The sequence below is a fragment of the Tenrec ecaudatus genome, chromosome 15, assembly GCF_050624435.1.
Source record: "Tenrec ecaudatus isolate mTenEca1 chromosome 15, mTenEca1.hap1, whole genome shotgun sequence".
Lineage (NCBI taxonomy): Eukaryota > Metazoa > Chordata > Mammalia > Afrosoricida > Tenrecidae > Tenrec > Tenrec ecaudatus.
The window spans coordinates 55658961-55684524 of record NC_134544.1 but is presented as its reverse complement, the minus strand read 5'-3'; the positions used below and the strand labels follow the sequence as shown (position 1 = coordinate 55684524).

General features: G+C 45.4%; 1 protein-coding gene across 3 annotated transcripts in view; it reads left to right on the top strand.

Moving 5' to 3' along the window:
- Positions 1 to 20984, top strand: part of GREB1L (GREB1 like retinoic acid receptor coactivator) — a 132130-nt gene extending 111146 nt beyond the window's left edge. For all 3 annotated transcript variants that reach the window (XM_075532695.1, XM_075532694.1, XM_075532693.1), the window contains 13 exons: positions 760 to 1004; positions 2551 to 3125; positions 3215 to 3317; positions 8372 to 8527; positions 8718 to 8857; positions 10451 to 10612; positions 10742 to 10946; positions 12633 to 12798; positions 13930 to 14157; positions 15209 to 15350; positions 15971 to 16171; positions 19099 to 19237; positions 20812 to 20984. In XM_075532695.1, coding sequence (XP_075388810.1) covers positions 760 to 1004; positions 2551 to 3125; positions 3215 to 3317; positions 8372 to 8527; positions 8718 to 8857; positions 10451 to 10612; positions 10742 to 10946; positions 12633 to 12798; positions 13930 to 14157; positions 15209 to 15350; positions 15971 to 16171; positions 19099 to 19237; positions 20812 to 20975 — 2626 coding nt within the window. In that variant the 3' untranslated portion in view covers positions 20976 to 20984. The remainder of the gene's footprint in view (positions 1 to 759; positions 1005 to 2550; positions 3126 to 3214; positions 3318 to 8371; positions 8528 to 8717; positions 8858 to 10450; positions 10613 to 10741; positions 10947 to 12632; positions 12799 to 13929; positions 14158 to 15208; positions 15351 to 15970; positions 16172 to 19098; positions 19238 to 20811) is intronic.
- Positions 20985 to 25564: the final 4580 nt, after the last annotated feature.

The window sequence follows — 25564 nt, the reverse complement described above, 5'->3', positions numbered from 1 at the left end:
GCTGTTTGCCGAACGCTGAGAACTGTTTTGTGCAGGGATGTGAGAAGGGCTGTTAGTTGCCAATTCTGAGTTCCACTGCACCCAGCCTTGGCTTCAGAGGTGCCTCTCAGTGGGTTTGAACCTCCAACCTTTTTGGCTACTAATCTAGCACTTCACGTGCACTACCCAAGGACTCCATAAAAAGTGTAGCCTTCCTTGACTCTACTCCTTTCCCTTTCCAGAGATCACCCAGAAATGTTTAGGCTAAAAGCTCCCCAGACTGGGAGAAACATCTGTAGAGGCCCCCAGAAAGCAAGGGAGGAAACGGCGCTGCCCCAAATCAGCACTTGTTCTTCTGATGAAAGGCTCCGCCATTGCTTATGGAGGGCTCCCTCAGCCCTCGGGGGTGCAGGCTCATAGTCTGGAAGGCCTCAACACGGCAATCCTCGTCTCGGAGCAGTGGAGCACATGCTGTGTGGCAGACATTGTCCTAAATACCCTGCGTGCCCCGTGTCGGCCATCCTCGATAGCCCCATGCCCCAGACACAGCTAATCAGTCTCTCTCTCATATTTGGAGCAAATGGAGCACAGACAGGTTCAGTGACTCACCTGAGGTCTATCAGCGAAGACGTGGCAGAGCCGAGGCCCGCCATCCATGATTGCCTGGCACAGAGACCCATGATCTTGACGGCTCCATGAGACATTCAGCTGCCTGGGAAAACAGAAGTGCTTTGTGGACAGCCACAAGGGACCGCCAAAACCATGTCTACTTTTGTACAGGTCTTTGAAGTACTGTGACCTCCGCTTAATCGACTCGAGCTATTTGACTCGCACTGCCTTGGAGCAGGAGGTGGGTTTGGCGTGCTGCTATGTCTCGAAAGAAGTCATTCGGGGGCCCGCGGTTGCGCTGGACCTCAGTGGGAAAGAGCAGGAGAGAGCCACGGTCAGTGAGAATGACCCGGACGAGCTGCTGATTGACTTGGAAAGGCCCCAGAGCAATAGCAGTGCTGTCACGGGAACCTCAGGTCAGTACTTGCTTTCCTCGTTCGAGACACAAAGGGACCTTGCTGTAAGAGCCCCCAATGAAATAAATTAAAAAAGCATATTTTTAAAAAGAGCGGTAGCACTCCACAGCCATTAAGCAAACAAAAGACAAGGGACGGGAGTGAGGAAACCAGAGGCTGTTCCTGAGAAGCATGCGGGCTTCAGTGTAGCGTGCAGCGCCTGGACTCGGAAGCATGACTGTTGAACAGACACACATTTCTCCTTAAACATCCACAGAGCTTGGGAAGGGGCTAGATCGCTTACGTAGCGCGCCAACGTAGCCTGCACCGTTCCCAGTCACTGCCACCCTGCATCGTGCATCTAATGTTTGCACAAAGGCCCTCGTTTCATTGTAAGTTTGTGCTGTTACGTTCAGTACTTGGCACCGAATGAATGAGTGACTTCTTCAAATGCTTAATGGTAAATGTTTACATCCTGACGTCTGCTCTGGGCCGCTCACTGGTATATGGAGCCACTGGGCTCTGGCTGGCTCCAGCTGCCAAAACATTCAGACTCATGAACTCCGGAGGTCAGGCCTGTGAGGGGAAGGCAGGGCTCAGAAAAAAGGGATACACAAAAGTCAGGTGAGCCAGAGGAGGGATTTGGATTCAATCGCCTCCAGTGAATGTGCCCTGGTGGTGGTGTTGTGTAAGTGTTGGGCTGCTAACCTCCAGCTTGGCAGTTCAAACCCACCGGCCACTGCGTGAGAGAAAGCGGAGTCTGCTGTAGCAAGGGCTGAGTATCGGAAACACCGACTGTATGGCAGTGGTGGTGGTCATTACTGGCTATTCATTCAGGATGGCCGAGGTTGGGGCGCACCTGGCAAGCTCCAGTGCCAGCTCACACCGGGCCCTCAGTCGTGAACAGGTTGGGCTTTGGTTTGCCCTCAACATACTGAGGAGCAACAGTATTTGAAGTGACTTGACCAAATGGGAAGAGCGACTTCGGGAGAGTAACCCCTCCTGTGGGATGGCCTGTGTCTCCCCTCCTGTGGGGAGCTGGGCGCATGGCGGCTGCAGCTGCACGCCAGTGCCCGTGAGCAGGGCTGGAAGAGAGAGCCTATCTGGACTCCTGCTTTGCAGCCACTGGCCGAGGTTAGTGAGGAGACACGGGCAGATTTAGAAAAGGAATGGCGTCCAGTTAACCATGGGAGACCCCTGAGTCGAAAGCAGCAGTTCCTGGAACCCAGGGAAACGCCCCAGGGCCTCCCCCACCCTGTGCTCTGGCCCTCAGTAGCTAACCGGTGACCCTTCAGGGAGGGAGCCAGGGAACAACCCTGATTCGCTGGTCACTCGCTAGCCAGACTGGCCCAGGAACCAGGGCAGGGGAACTGGGGAAGCTTGGCACCTGGGGTGCATGGAAGGGCTGGGGCAGAGGCTTTCCAGCCCTCAGCACAGATGGGGCCTTTCCAGGCTTGTCCTCCTTCCCTCCCTCCACCGAGTGCCAGAAGCCCGGGAGCAGCACACCTGAGCATCGTTGGTAACACAGTGGGCTTGGGCGGGGCCCTGTCCGTCCGTCCTCTTCCAGGTTCCATCATGGAGAACGGGGTGAGCTCTTCCAGCACAGCGACTGACAAGTTCCAGAAGCAGCCAGCAAAGCCCAGCTTCCAGAGCGCAGTTACCAGTGCAGGGATGGACGAAGGGGTCTCTCCCGGAATCCTGATGTCTGGAGAGCCCCTGAAACAAGAGTGTGACTCGCGGGGCCACCATGTGGCCAGCAGCACCACCCCCAAGCCTTCCTCTTCCTCATCTGGACCACGGACCCTCCCGTGGCCTGGACAGCCTGCCAGAGGCTGCAGGGGTCTGCCAGTAGCTCTGCCCCCCATCGTGATCCTGTCCAAAGCAGCCTACAGCCTCCTGGGCCCCCAAAAGGGCGGCAAGCTTCCCGCTGCCTCTGCCCTGCTGCCCCATGCTGACGTGGCCTGGGTGAGCGCCCTGCGGCCGCTGCTGCACAAGGACATGAGCAGCGAGGAGCAGTCCCTCTACTACCGCCAGTGGACATCTGCGCGCCAGCACCACGCGGACTTCAGTAACCAGCCCGACCCGGCTGCTGGTGCCAGGAATGTGCACCCACGGCGGCTGCTGCTGACTGGACCCCCACAGGTAGGGCTGCCGAAGAGGTGTGAAATCTCTTTTCCCTCTCCCCCTTTTTCTCTTCCTCTGCCCTCCCCAATTAAAACTGTCTCCCTCAGGTGGGAAAGACGGGCTCCTACTTACAGTTCCTTAGGATCCTCTTCCGCATGCTCATCAGGCTTCTGGAGGTGGATGTGTATGATGAGGAGGAGATCAACACTGGTGAGTGCTGGCCCAGGACGATGGGGCCACCGGACCTCCAAGCCCACAGCTTTCCTGTAGCCCCTCCTATGAGGTTGAAGATACCATGCCAAGCCAATAGGGCCAAGTGTGCTGGCTGGGGCAGTGTTTCAGCGCCTCGAGGTCGGGGATGGACTGCTTCCACTCCCGCTGTGCCCAAGCTAAGCGCGTGGTCTGCAGGCTTGCTGGGTGGGTAACTCCCGCAGAGGGTCCACCCAGGGGAAGGAAACGTGCTTGTTGTGGCAGTTTGCTGTTTTAAGGGTTCCGGGTGGAGTTTCTTTTCTGAAGGCCAGTCTTTGGTGATTAGCCAGAGCACATCTCACATTTTAACCACAGGCTCGTGTTAGGATTATCTTCGTTTCATAATGAGATGAAAATTCCCGAGTGGACCAGAACACTCCACTGCAGAACAACAAGCCCTTTATATGCATGAGCTACGGGGGGGCAGGGAATGGGGGGACTATCTAGTCTCAACTTCAGAAGTTTCCAGCCATACGTCCCCTCTCTACCCATTGACTATTAGATGGTAGACTCCATCCTGCAGCCAGGTGACCCGAAAGTGGGCATGAGCAGGATGCAGCCATCAGTACTTGGTGGCTCATGGTGCTGTGGCCTCAAAACTCTTAGTATCGCCTGGAGGAATCGTTGGGGGTGAGGGTGGGAGTGATCTGGGAGAAGTACTACTTCTCAAGCCCCTCAAAGATGAGTCCAGAGACCTCTTGTCTCTTGTTAAACCAATCCCCCACCAGCCTAACTGACTCAGATTCTTGGGACCATTGAGTGGATTCTGACTCAAAGCAACCCTATAGGACAGAGTAGAAATTCCCTGTGGGCTTGAGACTATAAATCTTTATGGGAGTAGAAAGCTTCATCTTTCTCCTGTGGCTGGTGGCTGTTGGTGTTGAACCAGCGACCTTCAATTAGCAGCCCACACATAACCCATTATTCCAAAACAAGACTAGGTTCAACTAGCCAATCAATCCTTTCACTCAGTATTCCAGCCTTATTCCCGTTCCTCAGTAATAAACAGCCAAGATTTCTTGCTCTTTCTAGCATCCTCCTCCACACACCTCCTTCCAAGTGTCTAGAGCTAAGCTGGGCGGGACCTCCATGCTCACCACACAGGGGAATCAGAGCTCCAGGAGCCTTGAAGCAAGCCTGGTCTCCTGGGCCAGGAGGGCAAACCAGAGCCAAACAAACCAGGAAAGGGAGCTGCCATCTGTCAGCTTTCCTTCCCAGCAGGCTCCCCAGACCCTGAAAGAATGATGCTTTTCATGATGTCCTCAGATCAGGCTGCCATGATTTTGAATCGTAATCTGTGCTATGGGTCTGCCCACAGCCAATCTGAAAGAAGAGTCCTCCTGGCCAGGAGCTGTTAGTTTAGCTTTATTTCTTCTCCCTCATCTTCTTGCCCATGTCTGCAGGAGTGCTCCAGAGAGCCGCTGAGATACCTCGCCGCAAATCCCAAACACTGGAATCACGTTAAAACTTCCATGCAATGTGAACTTCGGTTCAGGGATATAGAAATAAACATTCCTATTTGTGCTAAAAAGATCATGGTTATTACCTCCAGCTTTGGGTTTGTTTTTTGTTTTTTTTTGGGGGGGGTAACTTTTTTTTAACTTCCTATTTGACCTTTGAAAATTGTCTTCAGCTGCTTTTTGGTCTTAGAAATAGCACTGCCATTTATTGAGCACCTGGCACGTGGCTGACAGACGCTGTGTTAGCAATTGCGGAAGGCCTTACAACTGTCAGGGAACTCATGTGTTGCAAGGAAGTTAACTAAAAAGGAGACATACTGAGGCCAAGCCAGCTTCCAGACCCAGGTCTGGGGACTCTCAAAACAGTGGTTCTCAACTGGTACTGTGCATTTGAACGGCCTGCTCCTATGGAGCAGTGTGACGGTCACACAAGGCCGAGAGGAATGGAAACCTGACTCACTGATGACCCCTAAAAACAACGCAAGATGTAAGCAGTAATACTGCTGCCTGGGCGCCACCCACGGAGATGGAGTTGATTCCTCTGGGATGACGGGACTGGAAGTCTGACAAGCTCCCTGGGTGCTTGTGCACAGCACAGCTTGAGAATCTTGCTGCTCTGTAACCTTAAGACTGTCTGTATGCAAATCTAACCCACATTAAGATCAAAGCAGTTTAACTTCCATAAACCAAAAACCCAAACTCACCTAGTCGATTCCAACTCATAGGGACCCTATAGGACAGGGTAGGACTGTCCCTATGAGTTTCGAGAGTGTAACTGTTTATGAGAGTAGAAAGCCAGTCTTTCTCCTGAGGAGAAGCTGGTGGTTTTGAACTGCTGGCCTTGCAGTTAGCAGTCCAATTTGTAACCTCTCTGTCACTACGGTTCCTTAAGATGACTAAGATTTTGAAAAATTAAAATGTAATGAGGATTGGGGAAACTGAAACCTGTACTGTTGCCAGTGGGAATACAGAGTGGTACAGCTATGGCGGCAGTTCCTCCAAAAACTAAACTACCTTTAAAAAAAACCCTTGAAAATAGCACCAGCGTGTACACGTGTGTTCATTGCAGCACTGACTTGCCCTCGAGTCCATTTTGACCCATAGAGATCCTGTCTAGGGTTTCTGAGTGTGCAGATCTTCATAGGAGGAGATCGCCTCATCTTTCTCCCCCAAGGTGGCGGGTGGGTTTGACCCGCTGACCTTGTAGCCAGCAGCCCAACACCCATTACCACTCGGACTCCTAGAACACAATATGACCCAGCGAGTCTACTGCTGGGAATATACCCAGGACATCAAAAACAGTGGCACAAATTACCTCGGTCTTCGTTGCAGCATTGTTCACATTGGGGGGAGGGGACCACTTTTACCTACTCATCAACAACTGAATACACAAAATGTGCTGAACAGAAGCAATGGAATGCCAGTCAGGCAGAAAGCGGTGAAGTCTTGATGCATGCATGCTATATCGCAAAGATAGAGTGAAGAGATTATGCTGAGTAAGAAATCTCAATCACAAATCCTGTATGCCCTGGACTTATGGAAACAGGCAGGAGTATAGCAGCCAAAGTGTGCCAGTGGTTGCCAAAGGTGGGGTGGAGGGACAAGGGGAAGGTGTGCTTAGAGAGCACTGAACTTCTGTTTAGGGTAGTGGAAGCATTGCATTAAAGGGAATGGTGGCGCAGCCAGCTAACGTAATTGATGTCGATAAAGTATCAAACTGTAAAAAGTTTCATTGGCAACCTGTGGTAGATATATTTATGACAGCTAACAGCAAAAGAGCAACTTCTGTAGCTTCTATGCACGACCCGATGGCTTATGAATTTGACTTCTTTATTTGGAGGTTTAGGGACATCGTAGTTGTTTGGCCTAACACTGCCACAGTTATTGATTCTATTCTGTTCCACTTCCTAGTTTACTGCAAAGCGCTAAGGGTCATCCAAGTTATAGCAACTGGTCTCTAGTGCCCTGGACTGGAAGAAGAGTTAGGAACAGAGGGGTGGCATGGAAGGTGGGGCTAATTACCTCCATGAACAACTGCCTCCTTTGCCATGAGGTCAGAAGAACTAGATCGTGTCCAGCTACTATTACTGAAGATGTTGATGAAGGATTCAGGAAAGGAATCCTGGTCTCTTTTTTTTTTAGTTGTATTTCTTTTTTTTTTCTTTTTAAAAATACTTTTATTGGGGGCCTTTTACATCTTTTATCACAATCCTTACATTCCTCCAGTGTCAAGTAATGTGCTGCCATCATCATTTTCAAAGCATTCTTTTCCCACTTGAGCCCCTGATAACAGCTCTCCATTTCTTCCCCCACCCCCCCCCCACACACACCCTCCCTCACGAACCTTTGATAAGTTATATTTTTTCCATGTCTTATATACGTCTTCCTTCGCCTCTAACCCACTTTTCTGTTATTCTTTTCCCTGGGAAGGGGTTCTAGGTTGACCCATGTGAGAATCCTGATCTTAATGGGGAAAATGGACAACAGAATTTCAAATTATGGAATCTATCCTTTTAGAGTCATTGGGACTGTAGATGCCCCATGCTGACTGTCCCGTGATAACCTTTAAACAAAAAATTCTCAAATCATCTTTAAGCCTAACTAACCAACTGCTCTTGAGATTATTCTAATAGTGAGTTACAGAACAGAGAACTGCCCCACAGTATATCCAAGGCTGTAATCTCTATGGATGTAGACTGCCTTAGCAGTCTCCCACAGAGCAGCTGGTGGATTTCCAATGTACTCTAACCACAGGGCGCCTCACAATAAGCAACAATTTAGCTTAATGAGTCACCAGGGCCTGTCTTGAGCATTACGTCCTTTTGAGAACTATAGGGATCACATGATGACAAGCTAGGGTGGAGGGCTTATGTTACTGGAGGCAGAGCCATTCCAAAAAAGAGGGTAAGAGTGGTAGTCCAACCCAAAGAATGTAATCCACATCACTGAGCTGTACATGGAGAAACTTCTGAATTGATGCATGATCTCCTGTGTATATTCCCAACAAAGGGAAACTTGACCCAGAAAGAGATGGTGTGACCAATGAGGCAAGATAATAAATACATCGCTGGCTCTGAAGATGGGGCAGGAGGTCAAGAAATTTCAAGGAAAGCCATGCTAGAAGCTACAAAAGGCAAATGAAACATTCTCTGGAGCCACTGCCGGGAGTGTGGCCTGATTGACACCATGATTTCAGTCCAAACTTTTGGATTTCTGGCGTCTAGAACTGTCAGGGGAAGTATTTTGTTTCAAACAAGCAAAAAAAACATGACTAAGATAATTAAGATTATCAAAGATTAGACAAATAGGAAATTGGGGTGCGGCAGGGGAGATTCGGTGGACTGCAGATGTGGCGTCTGTGAAGAGGATGCCTGGATATTGGTCTGGATATTGATGAGTCTGACATTGTCAAAATCCTGAGTCCTTCAACCCTGGGTCAGAAATTCCTTTGTCCACTCACTCTGGGCTGGACGCCTCAGGCTTCTTCTCACTGACCTTCAGGACCATGAGAGGAAGGTCAGGCTGCCTGCTGCCCACGCCTTCTTCTCACCCTAGATCCGAGTGAGAGCAGTGCAGTCAGCCAGGCCCGGGGAGAGCCCTGGCCTGACATCGAGAGCTTCAGCAAAATGCCTTTTGATGTCAGCGTGCACGATGCCAAGTACAGTTCAATGAGCCTGGTATATACTGAGAAGCTGGCAGGAGTCAAACAAGGTGAGTGCTGGTGGAGCTGGGCTTTCCTCCTCTCAAGGTCAAGGGGAACCCTAAATTGGGTGCAGGGAGGCCCAAGGCAGTTTCATCTTTGAGAGCAGCTTAAGTTTTCTGTCTTTTTCCTCCCTTTTAAATACACTTTTCACTTTCAAGTCAACCTAAAGATCATGCTTTTTTGTCCCTTTATACACAGAAGAAATAAAGGAATCCAAAGTGGAGGAGTCAAGGAAACGAGAAACCATGTCCATGATGTTGACAAAATACGCGGCCTACAACACCTTCCACCATTGTGAGCAGTGCCATCAGTACATGGACTTCACCGCGGCCTCCCAGGTACCGCGCCCGTGCCCGGCCTTGGGCCTCTGGGGCCCACAGTGGACATTCTGTGTAAGGGAGCGGGAAAAGGAAGCTCCTAGCTTCAGGCCTCGGTGAGACTCCTCGCTTGAGAGAGGGAGCTGTGTGGGGAGCCAGCCAGGAAGGCAGGTAGCAATCAATGATGGGACTCCTCAGACTACTGGCAGGTCTTGGCTTCGTTTTTGTTTTTAAATTTTTAATCATTTTATTGGGAGCTCTTACAGATACCATAACAATCCATAGTTCAGTCACATCAAGCGATATTGTACAATTGCTACCACAATCTGTTTCAGTACATTTTCTTTTGTCGTGAACACCATGATAGCAGCTCCCCTCTGTCCCCTCCCTCCCCAAATTCCACCCCCTAAGAACCCTTATTTTTTTCCCCCTATGATAGTTTGGGTTTGGGGTTTTTCTTTTTCGCCATCTCTTACACAATTCAGTATATCTACTCACATACAATGAATTCTGTTGTCCCATCCCTTGGCTTCATTTTTGTGCTCTAATCAAGTTGGTTGCCTGTATCAGCTGAGATATTTATCTGCGATCCTGAAATTTCTGGATACCACTGGGCTGCTAACTGTAAGATCAGTACTTTTGAACTCAGTTACTTGGGGAGAAAAATAAGACTGTCTGCTCCGGTAAAGGGTCAGTCTGGAAAACTTTATAAAGGGTCCCTGTGAATCAGGATGGACTTGACAGCAGTGTGTTTGGTTTGGGTTTGGCTTAGTTTCAATGTGATTACAGTACTAAATAGTGCAATTTCATACTGTGAATGAACTAGAACTTAAAGGAAAATTAAAACATAATTCCTTTATAAAATACAATGTTGAGGTTAAAACTATTGGGGAACCTACCTGGATCCTAGTTGCTGTTTATAAGTTATTAACCTTCACCAAGACAAATACTGCCTGCATTGGAAAGCACCGAAAAGCCTATTATATAATTCCTCACTGAGATAGGTTACTGAGAGAGCATGCAAACATCCCAGCAACTGTAAACATAGGTTAGATTTATATTTGGCTTAGGTGAATCAAATGGTCTCTCCCCGAAGCCAGAAATCTGGCCTAAGGGACAGTTTAAACCTTTCAGCTTCTACTGTAGCCAGGAAAGCGGGGCCACATAGGCATTTCGATGTCAGTTCTAGTGTTTCATTTAGGAAGATGATCGTCCATTCATTTGAACTTAGCCACATACAGGAAGAGGGTGTGACACCGTCACCGATGGCTGTAGGCATGTCTCTATAGCAGGACATCCAGGCGAATATTTGGTTGCTGCCTATGCCTGAGCGGTTGTGGGTCTAAGAAGCCCGGGAACGACAAACCAGTGCCAGATAACAAGTGCTTCTCCCCCCATGGAGAGGTTGTGTGGAACTGGCTGGTCGGCTTTCATGTCAGTAGCAGCTACTGAAAGATGAGATAATTGCCTTCCCAGTCTTGATGAGACACTCCCCTCTTTGAGGTTTGGTGACATTAGTTAAGTTCATGTTGGTTTTATAACCTTGAGTGGCCTGGAGGTTTGGGAGACCATGAACTTACATCTCCTTCCTTCCTTCCTTCCTGGCAAATGTAGATGGCTGACTCCACCCTCCATGCCTTCACGTTCTCCTCCTCGATGCTGGGAGAAGAGGTCCAGCTCTACTTCATCATCCCCAAATCCAAAGAGAGTCACTTTGTCTTCAGCAAGCAGGGCAAACACCTGGAGAGCATGCGGCTGCCCCTGGTTTCAGACAAGGTGGGTGAGGGGGTCTGGAAACCAGACCGACAGGCCCGAGACCAGGCTTTCTCAGTGTCTTCCATCTAAGAGTTTCTATTTCCCTTTTTAGTCTCTGGTTTTCTTGTGTTTATCTTTTTCTTCCAGCAGAATTTGAATGCAGTCAAGAGCCCTATTTTCACTCCTTCCAGTGGCCGCCATGAGCACGGACTGCTAAACCTTTTCCACGCCATGGAGGGCACCAGCCACCTGCACCTTCTGGTGGTCAAAGAATATGAGATGCCGCTGTACCGCAAGTACTGGCCCAACCACATCATGCTGGTGCTTCCCGGCATGTTCAATAATGCAGGCGTGGGTAAGGGCTCACCCCGGCACACCCTTGGGTGGGAGAGGGCTGAGAAGAGAAGCCGAGTTCTGTTCAACCTAGTACACTGCTGTCAGAGCTCCCCCTGACCCTATGGTCTTTTGACTCAATGAATTTGACTTTTACTTGTCACCTTCTCCACAGTTTTCATCTTTTGATTTTTGAGACCCATTAGTTGGTGTTGAGCACCCAGGATAGGTTGTAAGTGTTGGTGGCCCAATCTGTCTTGTACCCCTTTCCACTCCCTTTCCTGTCCTTAAACCTTGACAGCATGAAGCTAAATGTTTTGAAAATCTGGCTTATTGTTTCAAATGCAGCTTTATTGTCTACACGTACCATTTTGTATCAGGTGAAAGTAAGACTTTCCTTATCCTTCTAGTCTTGAACGCTGCCTCCAAACTACCTAACCCATTTCCTCACTGCCATCGAGGCAGCACGAACCCAGAGCAACTCTAGGACTGCGTAGAACTGCCACTGTGTGTTTCCAAGACTGTAACTGTGTACAGTAGTAGAAAGCCCCTCCACCCCCACTCCCCAGAGCAGCTGGTGGTTTCAAACTGCCAAACCTTGACGACTGCAGCCCAACTCGAAACCACTACGCCACCAGGGCTTCTACCTTGTCCCCACGTCCCTTTTTCCCTCTGATTCATGGTGGTCTGTGCAGAAGTCGTGATTGAGTGTGTTTGAACCACTGGACTTTCACTCCAAGAAAGCTCCTCCTCCTAGGTCTGACCGAACGTGCTCCTGCTCCATTTGCCATGGTTGCAGTAGTTTGAGGAGCGGAGAATGCAGCTAACATATACACAAATGAGGTGCACCAGGAGCTTAGTGGGTTACATGTTGGGCTGCTAACCACAAAGTTAACAGTTCAAATTCACCAGCCACTCCATGGGAAAAAGATGAGGCTTTCTGCTCCTCTGAGGATTTACAGTTGTGGAAACTCACAGGGGCAGGTCTGCTGTGCCCTATAGGACCCCTGGGAGTCAGAACAGTGAATCACTGTGAAACACTCAACAGAGAGAGAGAGAGTCACACTGTCCTCCAGGGTCGCTGTGAGCCACTGTTCTGAGTACGTTAAACAACAACCCTGAGAGAGATGCTTGTTACCGTCTGTCACATGGAGAAGCGAAGTAGAGACATTGCTCAGGCAGACTGGCCCAAATCTGTGCTCTTACATATACCATACTGCCTTTGCAAAAAGATCTAGGCAAAAGGAGCCAGTTTCTAGAATCTTCTCCAGAGAAGACACTACTGCCAATTTCCTAAAACCAAAAACAAGGGAAGCATCAGGGAAGGCAGCATCCCCATTCACCTCAGCGCTGCCCATTCCTGTTGGCAGGTCATGGGAGTTGCTGCCCCAGGACTGAGGGAACCTCTTGTCACCAATTTAAGCAGTAAACCAGTATGTGCTTTCCCTAAGTGCTACCTTGTGCCCTATCCGGGACGCAGGGTCCCTGGGTTGTTGCAGTGTTCCCCCAAGTGTCATTCATCAGCCATCTGCAGCACCTCTGCTTTCTGGCACTGACACTAAGTTGGACCTCTGGTGATGGGCTCGAGGGCTCCACATTCCAACAGACTCGCCCAGTGACCCTTAAAAACACTGCGCTGAGAATGTTGGTGGGGCCCGAGCAAGCCGGAGGGGCCAGATGTGCAAGCTGTGCTGACGTTGCCTTGCAGGTGCGGCCAGGTTCCTCATTAAGGAGCTGTCCTATCACAACTTAGAGCTGGAGCGGAATCGCCTTGAGGAGCTGGGAGTTAAACGCCAGTGTGTCTGGCCGTTCATTGTGGTGATGGACGACTCGTGTGTCCTGTGGAATATTCACAGTGTACAAGAGCAAACAAGGTAGTGGCATGTTCCAGCAGTTCTGGGAGAGTATGACCCAGGTTATAGGGAGATATTTCTCTTGGCTCCAGCTACACAAGGAACCTTCCGAGAAGCACAGCTTTCCAGAGGGTAAGGGTCTTCCATGACCACCCTCACTGGCACATCGCTGGTGCTTTAGGAAATGTGTAGAGTCAGTATCCCTTATAAACCCCCTGGACCATGCTTTCTTCAACCTGACTTGGGTTAGATATTAAAACATTTGCTAAAAGACAGTATGGCTTATTTGGAAAGAGTACTGACTTCGGAATCGGTAAGCCTGGCTTCTAGCTTCTGACTGTTTAACAATCTTCAATGAAAGGGATTCAGGTCCTTTCCTGCCTCAGTTCCATCGCCTACTAAATGATCGGCCAGAATCAGTGGTTCTTGCCCTAGGGCAGTGTTATCCTACTAGGAAGCACTCGGGTATTTTACAATGAGAGGGTTGAGGGGATGGCACCTTAGGACTGGGGAATGCTAAACTCCCACACAAAAAGGAGTGGCCTCCAAAGGACAATAGCAGCCATTCTACCCCACTCCCCGAACACGGTGCCAGATGATCCGAGGCCCTCATGTGGTTCCATGGCCTTGTTTTCCCTGTGGATTTGAAAGCAGTGGTGCTTCATAATCCTTAGTACACTGTAATTCCCAGAATCAGAACCTATGTACAGAAGTCTGTGGCTGCCTCTTCGGCATCTTCTGGTTCGTTATCCACGCTGAAGCACAGGCTGGATGCTTTCCTCTGCCTGGAAAGTGCACAGCAGCATGCAGCAGTGAAACCTGGGCTTGGCATCCTCTTCCGTTCCCCACTCGTGCAGAGAAATCAGCCACTTGGAGCCATTGCAGATGTTAGTGCCGTATACTGAAAGCATTACTGTTGGCTCTTCATACATCACCTTCTCTCAAGTGGTCATTATGGAGCTCTGATAGTGTGCAATCCACATGGGCAACAGTTGAAAACCACCAGCAGCTCCAAGGGACAATGTCTGACTTTTCAACTTCCATAAACAGTCTCAGAAACCCATTGGGGGGTCGCTATGAGTCAGCATTGACCCAATGGCAGTGAGTTGAGTAATAGTTATTGAAGTTTTATGCAAACTTTGTATTTCACAGCCAGTCCATAGAAGCAGGGGTTTCTAGTAAGAATGTGTCCTTGAAGAGCGTCTTGCAGCATATCGAAGCCACACCAAAAATCACCCACTACGCAATCCTGGGGATTCAGAAATGGAGCAGCAAGTTGACGTTGCGGAGCCTAAAGGCTCCCTTCTCTAGATGCCATGTGCATGACTTCATTCTCCTCAATATCGACTTGACCCAGAATGTGCAGTATGACTTCAACAGGTAAGCTGTGCTTAATTGATACAAGTTCACATATCCAGGGTTGTTACGGCCTTGAATTCATATTGTAGCCTTTGACTGCACTGTTTCAAAAGCAAGAAAGTCGGGGGTTCTCCTTGCTGACAGCCCATTTCCTTTCAGGCATGGATACGCAGCTTGTCTTTTTCAGTGAAACAATTGGCACCACCTTGTCTGTTTCTGCTCATCTCCAATCTGCAGTGTTCTTCCAATGTCTGTGTCATTAATTGAAAAGCTAAAAAACTCTTTATACAGACAAGGAAATGCAGGGTGGGCGAGGGGAGGCGATCACAAGCTCCAATGTGTCCATTACTCTTCAAACTGACTTGGAATAGGTTTTATGAAGTGAAATGCTTAGAAAACATTACTTTAGCCATCTCATAATTCAGTAAGAACTACATCAGGCACGAAACTTGAATCTACACAATCAGCGCATGGATAGACAGGTGAGATCAACCCTGCACCCCCTCTCCGAACTCAAAACTCCACTAGGTCAAATGGTATAGCACACCCACAGATTTGCATCCTGTCTGGAGCAGCCAGCAGATGGGAATAAGTAGGCTAGCCATGGCCTTGCCAACAGAATAAGCTGTGTTCGTGTTCCTGGAAAGTCTGTCAGAGTCATGAAAGAACGTCACAGCCAACTAAGCCCCAGCTGGAGGCTCTCAGACTATGTGCTGCTTTCATTGGCTTTAAATCTGGCAGGCGCTTCACCTTATTGCTAAGCCCCTCCCTACACACCCTGTAGTAGTACTATGTGCAGTTCTGTTTAGTTCTAGAATGCCTAAAATCCTGTGAAATTAAGAGCATATGTGCCCCCCAAATCACATTTCTTTAACAGATGTAATTCCCAAATAAGAGGTTTTCCCAGTCTATGTTAAGTGGCCCAGCTTAATGAAGGCAGGATTGGAGACAAGCTGATGGTGTGTTTAATTGGACTAGAGAAGACATACTTCTGTGATTGGCAATGTCTCTTAGTGTTTGCTGCATCGTTCTGTGTAATTATGGTGGAGAAATGTACTGTCTTCTCATTTAGGTATTTCTGTGAAGATGTTGATTTTAACTTGAGAACAAACAGTAGTGGGCTGCTCATCTGCCGTTTCAATAACTTCAGTCTCATGAAGAAGCATGTCCAAGTTGGAGGGCAAAGGGACTTTGCCATAAAACCAAAGATCATAGTAAGTTTGGAAAACTTGACTTTACTGTTAAAAATGAGCACAATGGTTTGTGTGATGCCTTTTTTACTAATGGTTTTTGTTGCATGAAGCGTTTTCCATTTGACTGGAAAGTGAAACAGTAAGAGTCCTTTCTCACCATCAGGCCTATGAAGTCTCATTTCCTTACAAGTTTCCTTAGATTTAAGGCTTAACTCCATCAAAACAATTGTTTCAGCATGATACGTATTTTCATTTTTACGTTCTTTAAATGTGATATATGGCAGAAATATAAATCACATCGTTTTGAGTCCTTTGCCCAATATTTTTCCCCAACAATAACGTAGATCAAAATCTGTGAGTTTATTCCATTGTCGTGATCCCCCCCAAACCCCTTTTCTGTTTAAAGGGTATCTAATCGTTTGCAACCTGTGGACTGGCCAATGGAGTTTAGAACTTTGTTGCCCCCTTTTCAGTTGTGACGGGACGAGATTTAACCCCCACATTCAGCTCATGGGATGGGAAGCTGAGCCTAGCATTTGACACTCTTCTGACAACTGTGAACACGAAGTGCAATGCTTGGTTTTCCATTTCATCCGGTCAGACACGGGGTTTTCCAATGATAATCTTAACTCTGATTTCAGGTGTCAGAGAGCTTAGCACCCATCTTACCCCTTCAGTATGTCTGTGCACCAGACAGTGACCACACACTACTGGCAGCCCCTGCGCAATTTCTCCTGGAGAAGTTCCTTCAGCACGCCTCATATAAACTCTTCCCCAAAGCCATCCGTAACTTCAAGAGTCCTGTGCTAGCCATTGACTGCTACCTGAACATTGGACCTGAGGTAAAAGAAAGGGAGTCGGAGTGGGTGGGGGAGTACTGTATCAGCTTACATCTATTTCTTTCCCTCCTACTTCTTGTGTGAAAACTTAAGACAGGAAGGAGCCTGTTGCATAATTACTAATATAAAGCTCTATGAAAAACGTGATGGCAATTGTCCTTTTGTCCTATTTCCTTCTCAGTAATAAACCAGTGAACACCCATAGCTTGACTCCTAAGTCCCCTTCTGAAGACCTACGGGTCATAGCTCCTCCTGTCATAACGTCTCAGACTGTACTTACTGATGGCTCTCAATTCTTAAAGACTTTTGCCACTAAGCGTCTCCTTGAAACTATGAGTTTTGCTTTTAACTTTATTCTATTCATCAAAGTAACACACAAGGGAGTACCAAAAAAACCCCAGAAAAAAGCTCTGCTGGGTGGAGTTTTCTTAGTATAATTTTTCCAGCTAGGCGAGCATCCAGCAACAGTTAGTGCATCCAGTGGCATTGCCTGAGAAGGTTCTCTGTGGTCACAGTGAATTTTTTCATCAATACAGTTTCTCTTGAACCTTGTTTTTCGTGATAGCTAATTTAAGAGAATAACATGTAGCTGTGAAATTTTGTTTCCTGCTCAGGGAAAATGCCACAGAAACTGTTGTGATGTTGAACACAGCTTACAAGGGCAGTGCTTTGGGAAAAACTCAAGTGTACAAGTGGATTTTTCATTTCAAAAAATGTGAAATGTTGATGACAAACCTCGTTCTGGGCATCCATCAACTTCCTGAATGGACAAAAATGTTGACAAAATTCATGCACTTGTGCTCGAAGACCAATGACAGACCATTGAAGAGATAGAGAAGTTATCTGGACTATCTTGGAGTTCGGTTCAGTGAATTTTAACACAGGATTTGGGAATGAAAAGGGTCACTACTACATCTGTACCTCAGATTCTGACTGACGGGAAAAGAATGTAAAAGTGGAACATGCCGAGCTTTGAGAGAACAGCTCCAAAGTGACCAAAGGGACTTTTTTGTCCAAGGTCATTACTGGTAATGAGACATGGTGCTATTCTTAAGATCCCGAAAGCAAACAACAGTCAAGCCAGTGGAAGACGCAATTGTCACCTCACCCCAAAAAACTTGTCAAGTGAAATCAATGATCAAGATGATGCTCATTGGTTTTTTTGGTTTGTTTTTTTTTTTTATGTGAAGGGGATAGTCTATTTGGAGTTTATTCCACCAGGTCAGACTGTTAATCAAGTTTTCTATTTAGTTTCTGAAAAGAGAGCATAACAAGGGTGGGACAAAAAAGGCCTGATTTGGGGCAGATGGAGGACTGCTTTGGCCACTCCGAACAATGCACTTTCTCACCCAGCCATCTCAGTGTGCCAGTTTTTGGCCAAAAAACCCAGCATGCTCCTTTTGTTCCGCGCACTTGATTCACCTGACCTCGCTGTGTGACTTTTGTTTTTGCAAATGAAGAGGGACATGAAAGAACAGTAATTGGTGAAGAAAAAAATAAGGAGGTGCTATCAGCCATCCAAACAGATAAGTTTGAAACCAAGAATGGGGTAGCAGATTTGACAAATATATTAAGTGTAATGGAGAGTACTTGGAAGGTGATAAGGTTTTTGTTTGTCTTTTCATTTAAATAGCTTTGGGGTGGAAAAACCTGGTGTTAAAGATTTTCAAAAATAAAAGGTACACAGAAAAATGAAATCACTTGTGAGAGTATTACCCTTTTGGTGTTCTGTATATTTCCCTCTGCTGGTGCTGGTAGTGCTTGCTGCTGGGTAAGCATTAGACTGCTAATCACATGACCAGTGGTTCAAGGCCACCAACTACTCCTTTGAAGAAAGTTGAAGCTGTCGGCTCCCTCCCTGTGCAGGGCTGCTGTGCGGCAGAATTCATCAGTAGATGTGAGCTTTCACGGCCTGCCAGGTGGTTTTCTTTGTATGCATCGACAAAGCGCATCGACAAAGCGCACGACGACACCCCATTTTAACAGATCTAAAACTATTCCATTTTGGAAACTCCACTTGGGAAAGTGATTTTTTTTTTAAATCAACCAGTATAAGCATTTTACATTGTCATTTTGTTTCAGTAATCTCTGTGAATTGGCCCATGAATTGTAGCATTTTAGATGGGCAGTACCATAAAAATCCATCCGCAGTAATAACCCCTTTTATAATATGTATATAAGTTACATTCATATCTAGCCCAGCCCTCTTAGACTCTTACCTGGGTTCAGGACTCCTACGATTAGACCACAATCACAGTGCCACTAACAGCAGCTAAGACTGAAGGAGCGCTTTGAAGTGATTTACATTATGCAAATCACCCAACAGTCCTGAAAACAAGTACTCTTGTTATATCAACTTTCTGGATGAGGAAACTGAAATACAGAGAAATCAATCTATTGCTCAGTGTCAAGCAGCCACACAATGGAGGACCCAGTATTTGAGCAAAGACACGCTGGCCTATGCACCATTTCTCACTCAGTCTTGCTACGATTTTACTTCCCCATGTTTCTTGTGAAGTTTTCTTCTGTACAAAAAGCCATTTAGAGCTAAAAGAAAATCAGATTATGTGCTTTTTAAAGCATTTCCAATTGAAATTTTAAATATTTAGTGAAAAAGTCATTAGAAATCTCATACTTTTCAATATAAGCATTTCGTTTATTCTAAAAATAAGGCTTTTCATAGAAGGCACTTGTTTCTGTAGACTCTTGTTTCTTGCCAGTTTCTCTCATACACAAATTACAACCTGACACACTACAAAAGCAATCCCATGCTTGAAAAACCAACTCATCAACCCACCCAACCATCAGTGTAATGAAACACTGAAGCATTGACGTTACCTTACTCTGAAATAGATACACAACAAAGACACCGACCCCGCTGTTACGCTTGTCTGTGAAATGAGAATGCTATTTCTGCTTGGTGATTTCAGGTGGCCACCTGCTACGTTAGCTCCAGACCCCACTCCAGCAATGTCAGTTGTGAAGGGGTGTTTTTCAGTGGACTCCTCTTGTACCTCTGTGACTCTTTCGTAGGTGCTGATCTTCTTAAGAAATTCAAGTTTCTAAAAGGTAAGTCAATGTTAGTGTCTACTTTTGTGAGAGTTCTTGGTTTCCGGTAGGCAAAATATGAAGGTGAAAGATGCTTAAGAAATACTTTTAAGATTTTTTTTTTTTTGCCAAAAAATTGAGTCTTTTCCTTTAAACCAGGGTCACTGATTTAACGAGGGGAGGGGATTCATTGTAGGTTAAGACTGTGAATGTAGATGAATAGCCAGATGTGTGATTTTTAAAAGGCTTCTGCCATGATTAACTTTAAAATAGAACGATGAATGCAAAAATATGTGATAGAAAATAGAAATGCTTCTCATGTCCTACTTCGAATGAAAATGTTAAATAAGCCTAATCAAACATGAATTACACATTCTACAGTAATGTAACTGTAACAACATATTGCTTGCATCAACCACAGCACATTTTGTACCATCGACACGAGCCTTAGTTACAGTTACACTGCAAAAGCAGCTGCTTGCTTCTCCAGTGCGCTGTTTTATCAGCCTAAGAACCAACTGCAGATTCAACACCCTTACAAAAGGACCTTCAAGGTCAGTGACAGGGAAAAAAAGAAAACAAGGTTCCAAATATTGTGTACAGCGCTACCATTTTTATGTTAAGAAAAGAAATTGAGTATTTGCTTCTCTATACATAAAATACTTTTGAGGAGCTCTGGTGGCATCGGAGGTTACACATTGACGGTTAGCAGTTTAAAACCATCTGCTGCTCCTCAAGATAGAGCTCTCTACTTCCACTACGGATTTAGTCTCAGAAACCCACGGGGGATTTCTACTCCGTCTTATATGCTTACAATGAGTCAGAATTGACTCGATGGCAGTCAGTTTGAGGTTTGGACACAATTTTGGTGGACAAACCTGAGGGGTGGGGAGGGGGGTTCTACTGGCTTCTGGTGACTCTAAGGCAGAGATGCTGCCAAACATCCTTGACTAGGCACAGGACGCTGCTCCACAGCGAAACATTATCCAGGCTCCCAGCTGAGAAAACCTGCCCAGGAGGGGCATCTGAGCGACGTTAGCAGTGGCACTGTAGGGTAAGCATCGGCCTCCTCACCACACGTCAGTCAGCGGTTTAAGCCTACCAGCTGCTTGGAGGGAGAAAGATGAGGCTGTCTGCTCCTATAAAATCTATACTCTCAAAAACCTTATAGAGCAGGGTGTACCTAAATGCACAATAACACCTGCTAAGGGGCACTGGAACCATTCAAGGAAGGTCCAAAAGTGTATTCCTATGCTTTATCCTGCATTATAGGCTACAGGACAAACATTTTTAATTGCCAGGGGGTTCTGAGAAATTTTATTTCTGGAAAGCCAAATACTGTATATACTCGAGTGTACGCCAACTCAAATGTCAAGTGAGGCACCTAATTTCACCACAAAAACTGCATTAAAAATGTGCTGAAAAACTCAGCTTATACACAGTATATACGGTAAGTTTGGGAACCGTTGCTATAGTGTTGTCAGGAGTCAGAATCGACTCTGGCTGTGGGTCTGGGTATTTTACATTGGCTCTCAGATCTATTCACATGCATGACAGAGGTGGTAAGATTCTTTTGTTTGCCTTTTGTTCTGAAGGTGCTACCCTGTGTGTCATCTGCCAAGACAGAAGCTCCTTGCGCCAAACCATTGTTCGCTTAGAGCTGGAAGATGAATGGCAGTTCCGCCTCCGGGACGAGTTTCAAACTGCCAACAGCAGTGATGACAAGCCTCTCTATTTCCTTACTGGACGACATGTATGAACTTTTTAAAAGAGAACAAAAATAGCAAAGGGGATGCCTAGTTTAGGTGGAACGGAAACAATTATTTGGTTGTTTTATTTTTAATTTCCTTTAAAGTACAATCACTGTGGAGCAAAGTGCAACATATTTGTCTATTCTCCAAAGAGCTCCCCTATCTGACCCAGGTCTTTGGGCCACCACGCTCCCTCAGTTCCAATGACAGGACCTTGGATTCAGGTAAACTCTACCCTAGGCAGTTATGCAATTCTCTAGGACATGGTCTGCCCACGGGATCCTGACGAGGGATACATTGGAGAATGATGGGCATTTGCATTGTTTTTTCTACTATAGGTTAGGGGGAAAACTGACTTTCAGCATTATTTAGTCTGAATGTGTTACGGGAGACTCACACCGCTGGTGTGAAATTAATTGAAGATGAACGTTTGAGGTTTGAATCCTCAGTTTCTCTTCAGATTTGTACCTTGGTACAGTATTACTCAGGGGTCTGAAATGATAGAATGTAGAAGACATTTGTATTTAAAAAAAGAAGTAGCTTTGTCTTTCTCTGTGCAGTGTTAGTTTAAGATTTATCATCTATGTATTGAAACCTTTGGCAAAATTTCCACAGGAGTTAAAGTTTACTATTGAAACCGAACTAACAGATCAGCAACCACAGAGCAGGCACATTAGGTACATTTATGCCACTATTCCTACTTTAGTACCTTCGATTTTTCCATTCTCTGAAATGTTTTCAGTCCTTCGCTCACCGTGGCTATGTGCACATGGAAAAGAACCTGGTTAGGTGAGTCTATGAAGAACGGTCCCGCGAGCCCCCACCCACCCACCCGGTTTAGGAGGACGGAAGTACAGGCAATCCCCAGCTTACAAATGAGCTCAATTCATAAATCTGTCTTTGCGAGGTGAATTTTACGTTGTGGGTTCAGTTAGGTATGACTCACACCTAATGTCGGTCTAACATTTGTCGTAGTCATATAGTATGTCTTTTTATGCCTACAACACTAAACACTTCCAGATATACTAAAACACCATGAAAAAAATTCAGTAATGTGTTCATAATGCACTGCCAAGTAGTGTCCGTTTGCTATGAGGAACCATTTTATGGGCTCCAAAAGTGTAATGCTTGACAGGGATTGGTTTCGAACCATGGTGATATCTAAGTCAGCCGTTCTTAACCTGGGGACTGCCGGTACTCAACACTAACAACCAAATTAAGTGTCAGGTGGAGGTTATGCATGGAGTGGAACGAGTTTGTTTCAAGGACTCGAGCAAAGCTTCCTTTAATACCTACACTGAATATTGGCTGCCTTAAAGGAAAGCAACACTGGAATTGCTGAAGTGGGAACCAGAAAATCAGGCCATGAGGAGAGACTTGTTTTGACTCGATCCTACTAGAAATTCTTTTGTGAAGAGTAAGGAATAATTCCCTGAAAGTCTTTTTAACCCATTAGAAATTTTAGCTGCTAATGAAATAGAAAACAATTCACAGGAACTAAACACTACCTGATCCTGCACCAAATCCGTTTACACATTGGACCGTTGAGATCCATAGGACATTGACTGATGTTTGGAAGGAGATTGCCAGGTCTTTGCCTGGTCTCTTAGTCTAGAAGCTATGTTGAAATCTGTTCAGCAACATGCAAGAGCTCTAATGACAAGACGGGCAAGAAGTACACTGGCTGGAAATCAAACTGAAGTCTCCTGTGTGGAGGGCTGGAATTCTGTCCTTGACCCAACAGTATTAAAAGAGGGAGCATTTGTCCAATGGAATCTGAGTAGGTCACCGTTTAAACAGTTGGCTGATAACTGAAAAGTTGGCTGGCTGACAAACACAGCTCAGAGGAGCCTCAGAAGAAAGGCCTGATGATCTACTTCTGAAAAAGCAGCCTCTGAAAGCCCTGTGTAGCATAGTATAGTTCTGCTCAGACATAAATGGGATGGCCATAAATCAGAATTGACTCAGTGGCTGCTGGGTTTTGTTTGTCCAGTGGAGTCCCGAGTCCCTGGATGGTATGGATGGTTTGACTTGCTCATTAAAAGGCTAACACTTGAGTCTGGGCAGCAGCAGCCTCAGAAGAAAAGGCCTGGCGATCTGCTTGCAAAGTATCTGCCAGAGAACTTGCAACAAAACAAGAGTTTGCTCTGACAAACAAGGGTTGTGGTGAGTCAGAATTGGCAATTGGTAACTTATCAAATATGAACTAACAGTAGGAAACCTGTTTTCTTACAAATTTTCTCAAACAAATCTATTGGATGTTTACTTTAAAAATTTTTTTAATTTTTGAAGTGGATGTTTACTTCTAAGTTACTACAGTTCTCTTAATTAAGCAATCCTTTGGGATTTCTCTCATTAGCCTGTCTGTCCCACTTTATTCCTTCTTAAAATGGCCTTTTTTTTACTTGAATCTGTGTATTGTTCATGACCTGAAACTACTGAGAAAGGCCTACTAAGCCTACACTTACTTAGAACAAATATTGTTAATTGCCCAGCTTTGTTATCTTTGATAACAAGGAGTTTACAGCTAGCAAAAAGTAAAAAGGCTGAAAATGGCTTACAGTCCTCTTGAGTTTAACAGCTAATTATGCTTTAAATGTGTTTTGAAACGAACAATTCCTTTTAACCCCATTTTTAGTTGTCCTTCAAAGATCTGCCTTATAGTATATACTTTGAAAATACAGATTTTTTTGCAAAGAGGTACGTTGTATAGCAGGTTGGATAATATATTGAATGTTTTACAATTGTTCCTGTTTTGTTGGAAGGGCCTAAGGGGACCATATCAAGTAACCCACTGTTTGTGCAATACCTTTTACTATGTAGAACAAATAAAATACTTGAAATAATTCTAAAAGTTTTACCTGGGACAAATGGCTTCTCAGGGTTTCTTCTGGCTTTCTGACTTCATAGTCTAAATTTAGTTATTTTAAATGAAGATGCTCCACATTAAGCTAGGGCTGCGCTCTAAAAAGCTAAATGATTGTAATCTCTTAAGTACTATTTAATTCTGTGGAAGAAAAATGCCAGAATAAAGCCAAAATTAAACCATTGTCCCAATGGAGAAACCCAAATTGACCTTGCCTATTCGTCTCAAATTCAGCCTTACTAAGGCTTGGATCTTTTAAAATCACCTTAGCAGTCTAATTATTTAGTGAACCTTGGGTCCTTCTCCTTTAAGGATAAAATTGCACAAGTACAGGACACCACGATTTGTTAATATTTATCTTGGTGTGTTCAGCTTTAAGCCTTGCCATCCCTTAGAATATTGATGTGGTATGGATGTATTAAATAGGCCAGCATAATAATTTACCTATAGACCTGTTGAATGTTGGCATGTTTGACAATTCGTACAGGTTAATACTGAATGTAAACTAAAAATTAGAATGAAAATTGTATTCAATGTTTTGGGCTGTAATTTATGCAATTGTTTTTGTGTGTGTGATTTTTAGAAAAGAGGACACCTTTGTTACTTTAATTACTGTAAAGTTTTCTTAACCAAAAGTTGGTGAATTTCACTAGTCGGTCTACCTCACGTTTTGTTTATGATTTTAAATTGTCTTAAAGTTGTTTCTACAGTATGTTACTGTCTTTTAATTTGGTGAATGTATTAAAATTCCCTCCCGTGCGTGCGCGCACACACACACACACACACACACACAAAGTTCATTTTCTTTAACTTTCTGATACGGTGAAAAATGACTCCCTGATTCTCTGCACATACCAAAGGCTGGGGAAGGGCATGCTACTACCAACTTCAAGATTCCATGATTCAGGCAGAACAGTCCAAGGACGTGCTAATTATAATGTTGAATAAAAATCTGTAGCTTATACAAAAAAAACAAAATCTCACACTATCTACAGAGCATGCCCATTTTCAGATCTCCAAATAATAATGGCAGATCCAGAAATGATTATTGAGATGTTAAATATATCCATAGTACATGCTCACTCTTTATAGATGGCAACTAAACTTACTTGATTCCCTTGTTAGAAACAGAACTTTGGGTTGCCACAACTGTGTGGAATGATACAAGGTATTTTTTAAATTTTATGGGAAAATTCCATTATCATTCAAGTTCATTTTTCTGCAAACTTTTTGACGTCTCATATTTTATAAGTGTGTGATGGCAAATAGAGACTGCCACTTACTCCTTATGTATTCCAAAGCAGCTGTCTTAGACTGATTACTGTACCTTCCTGTCCAAAGGATCGAGGCCTACAGCAACCTCTGGGAACAAATGTCTCTCAAGTCTCTCCATTGTGGAAAGTGGTTCCACTGGGTCCAGAAGAAGACCCCCACAAGGAAAACCAAAAACCAACTGTCATCAAGTTGATTCCAACACATACGACCCCTGTACATAATAAAATCACAGCTTCGTTAAGAAAAACGACCATTAAAGAGAATTCCAAGCAAAGCCTCTGAGGGAAAAAACCTTTCATACAAGAAATCTATGTCAAGTGCTAAAAATTTACTTCAGTGACTGACAAGAGATGCAAAGATAGGTAACAGCAATGAGTCGTTTTCTGACCACACCTTCATTCTATAGTTTAATATGTGATTTTAGAGGACAAAAATTTATTCCAAAAGATGGCAGAA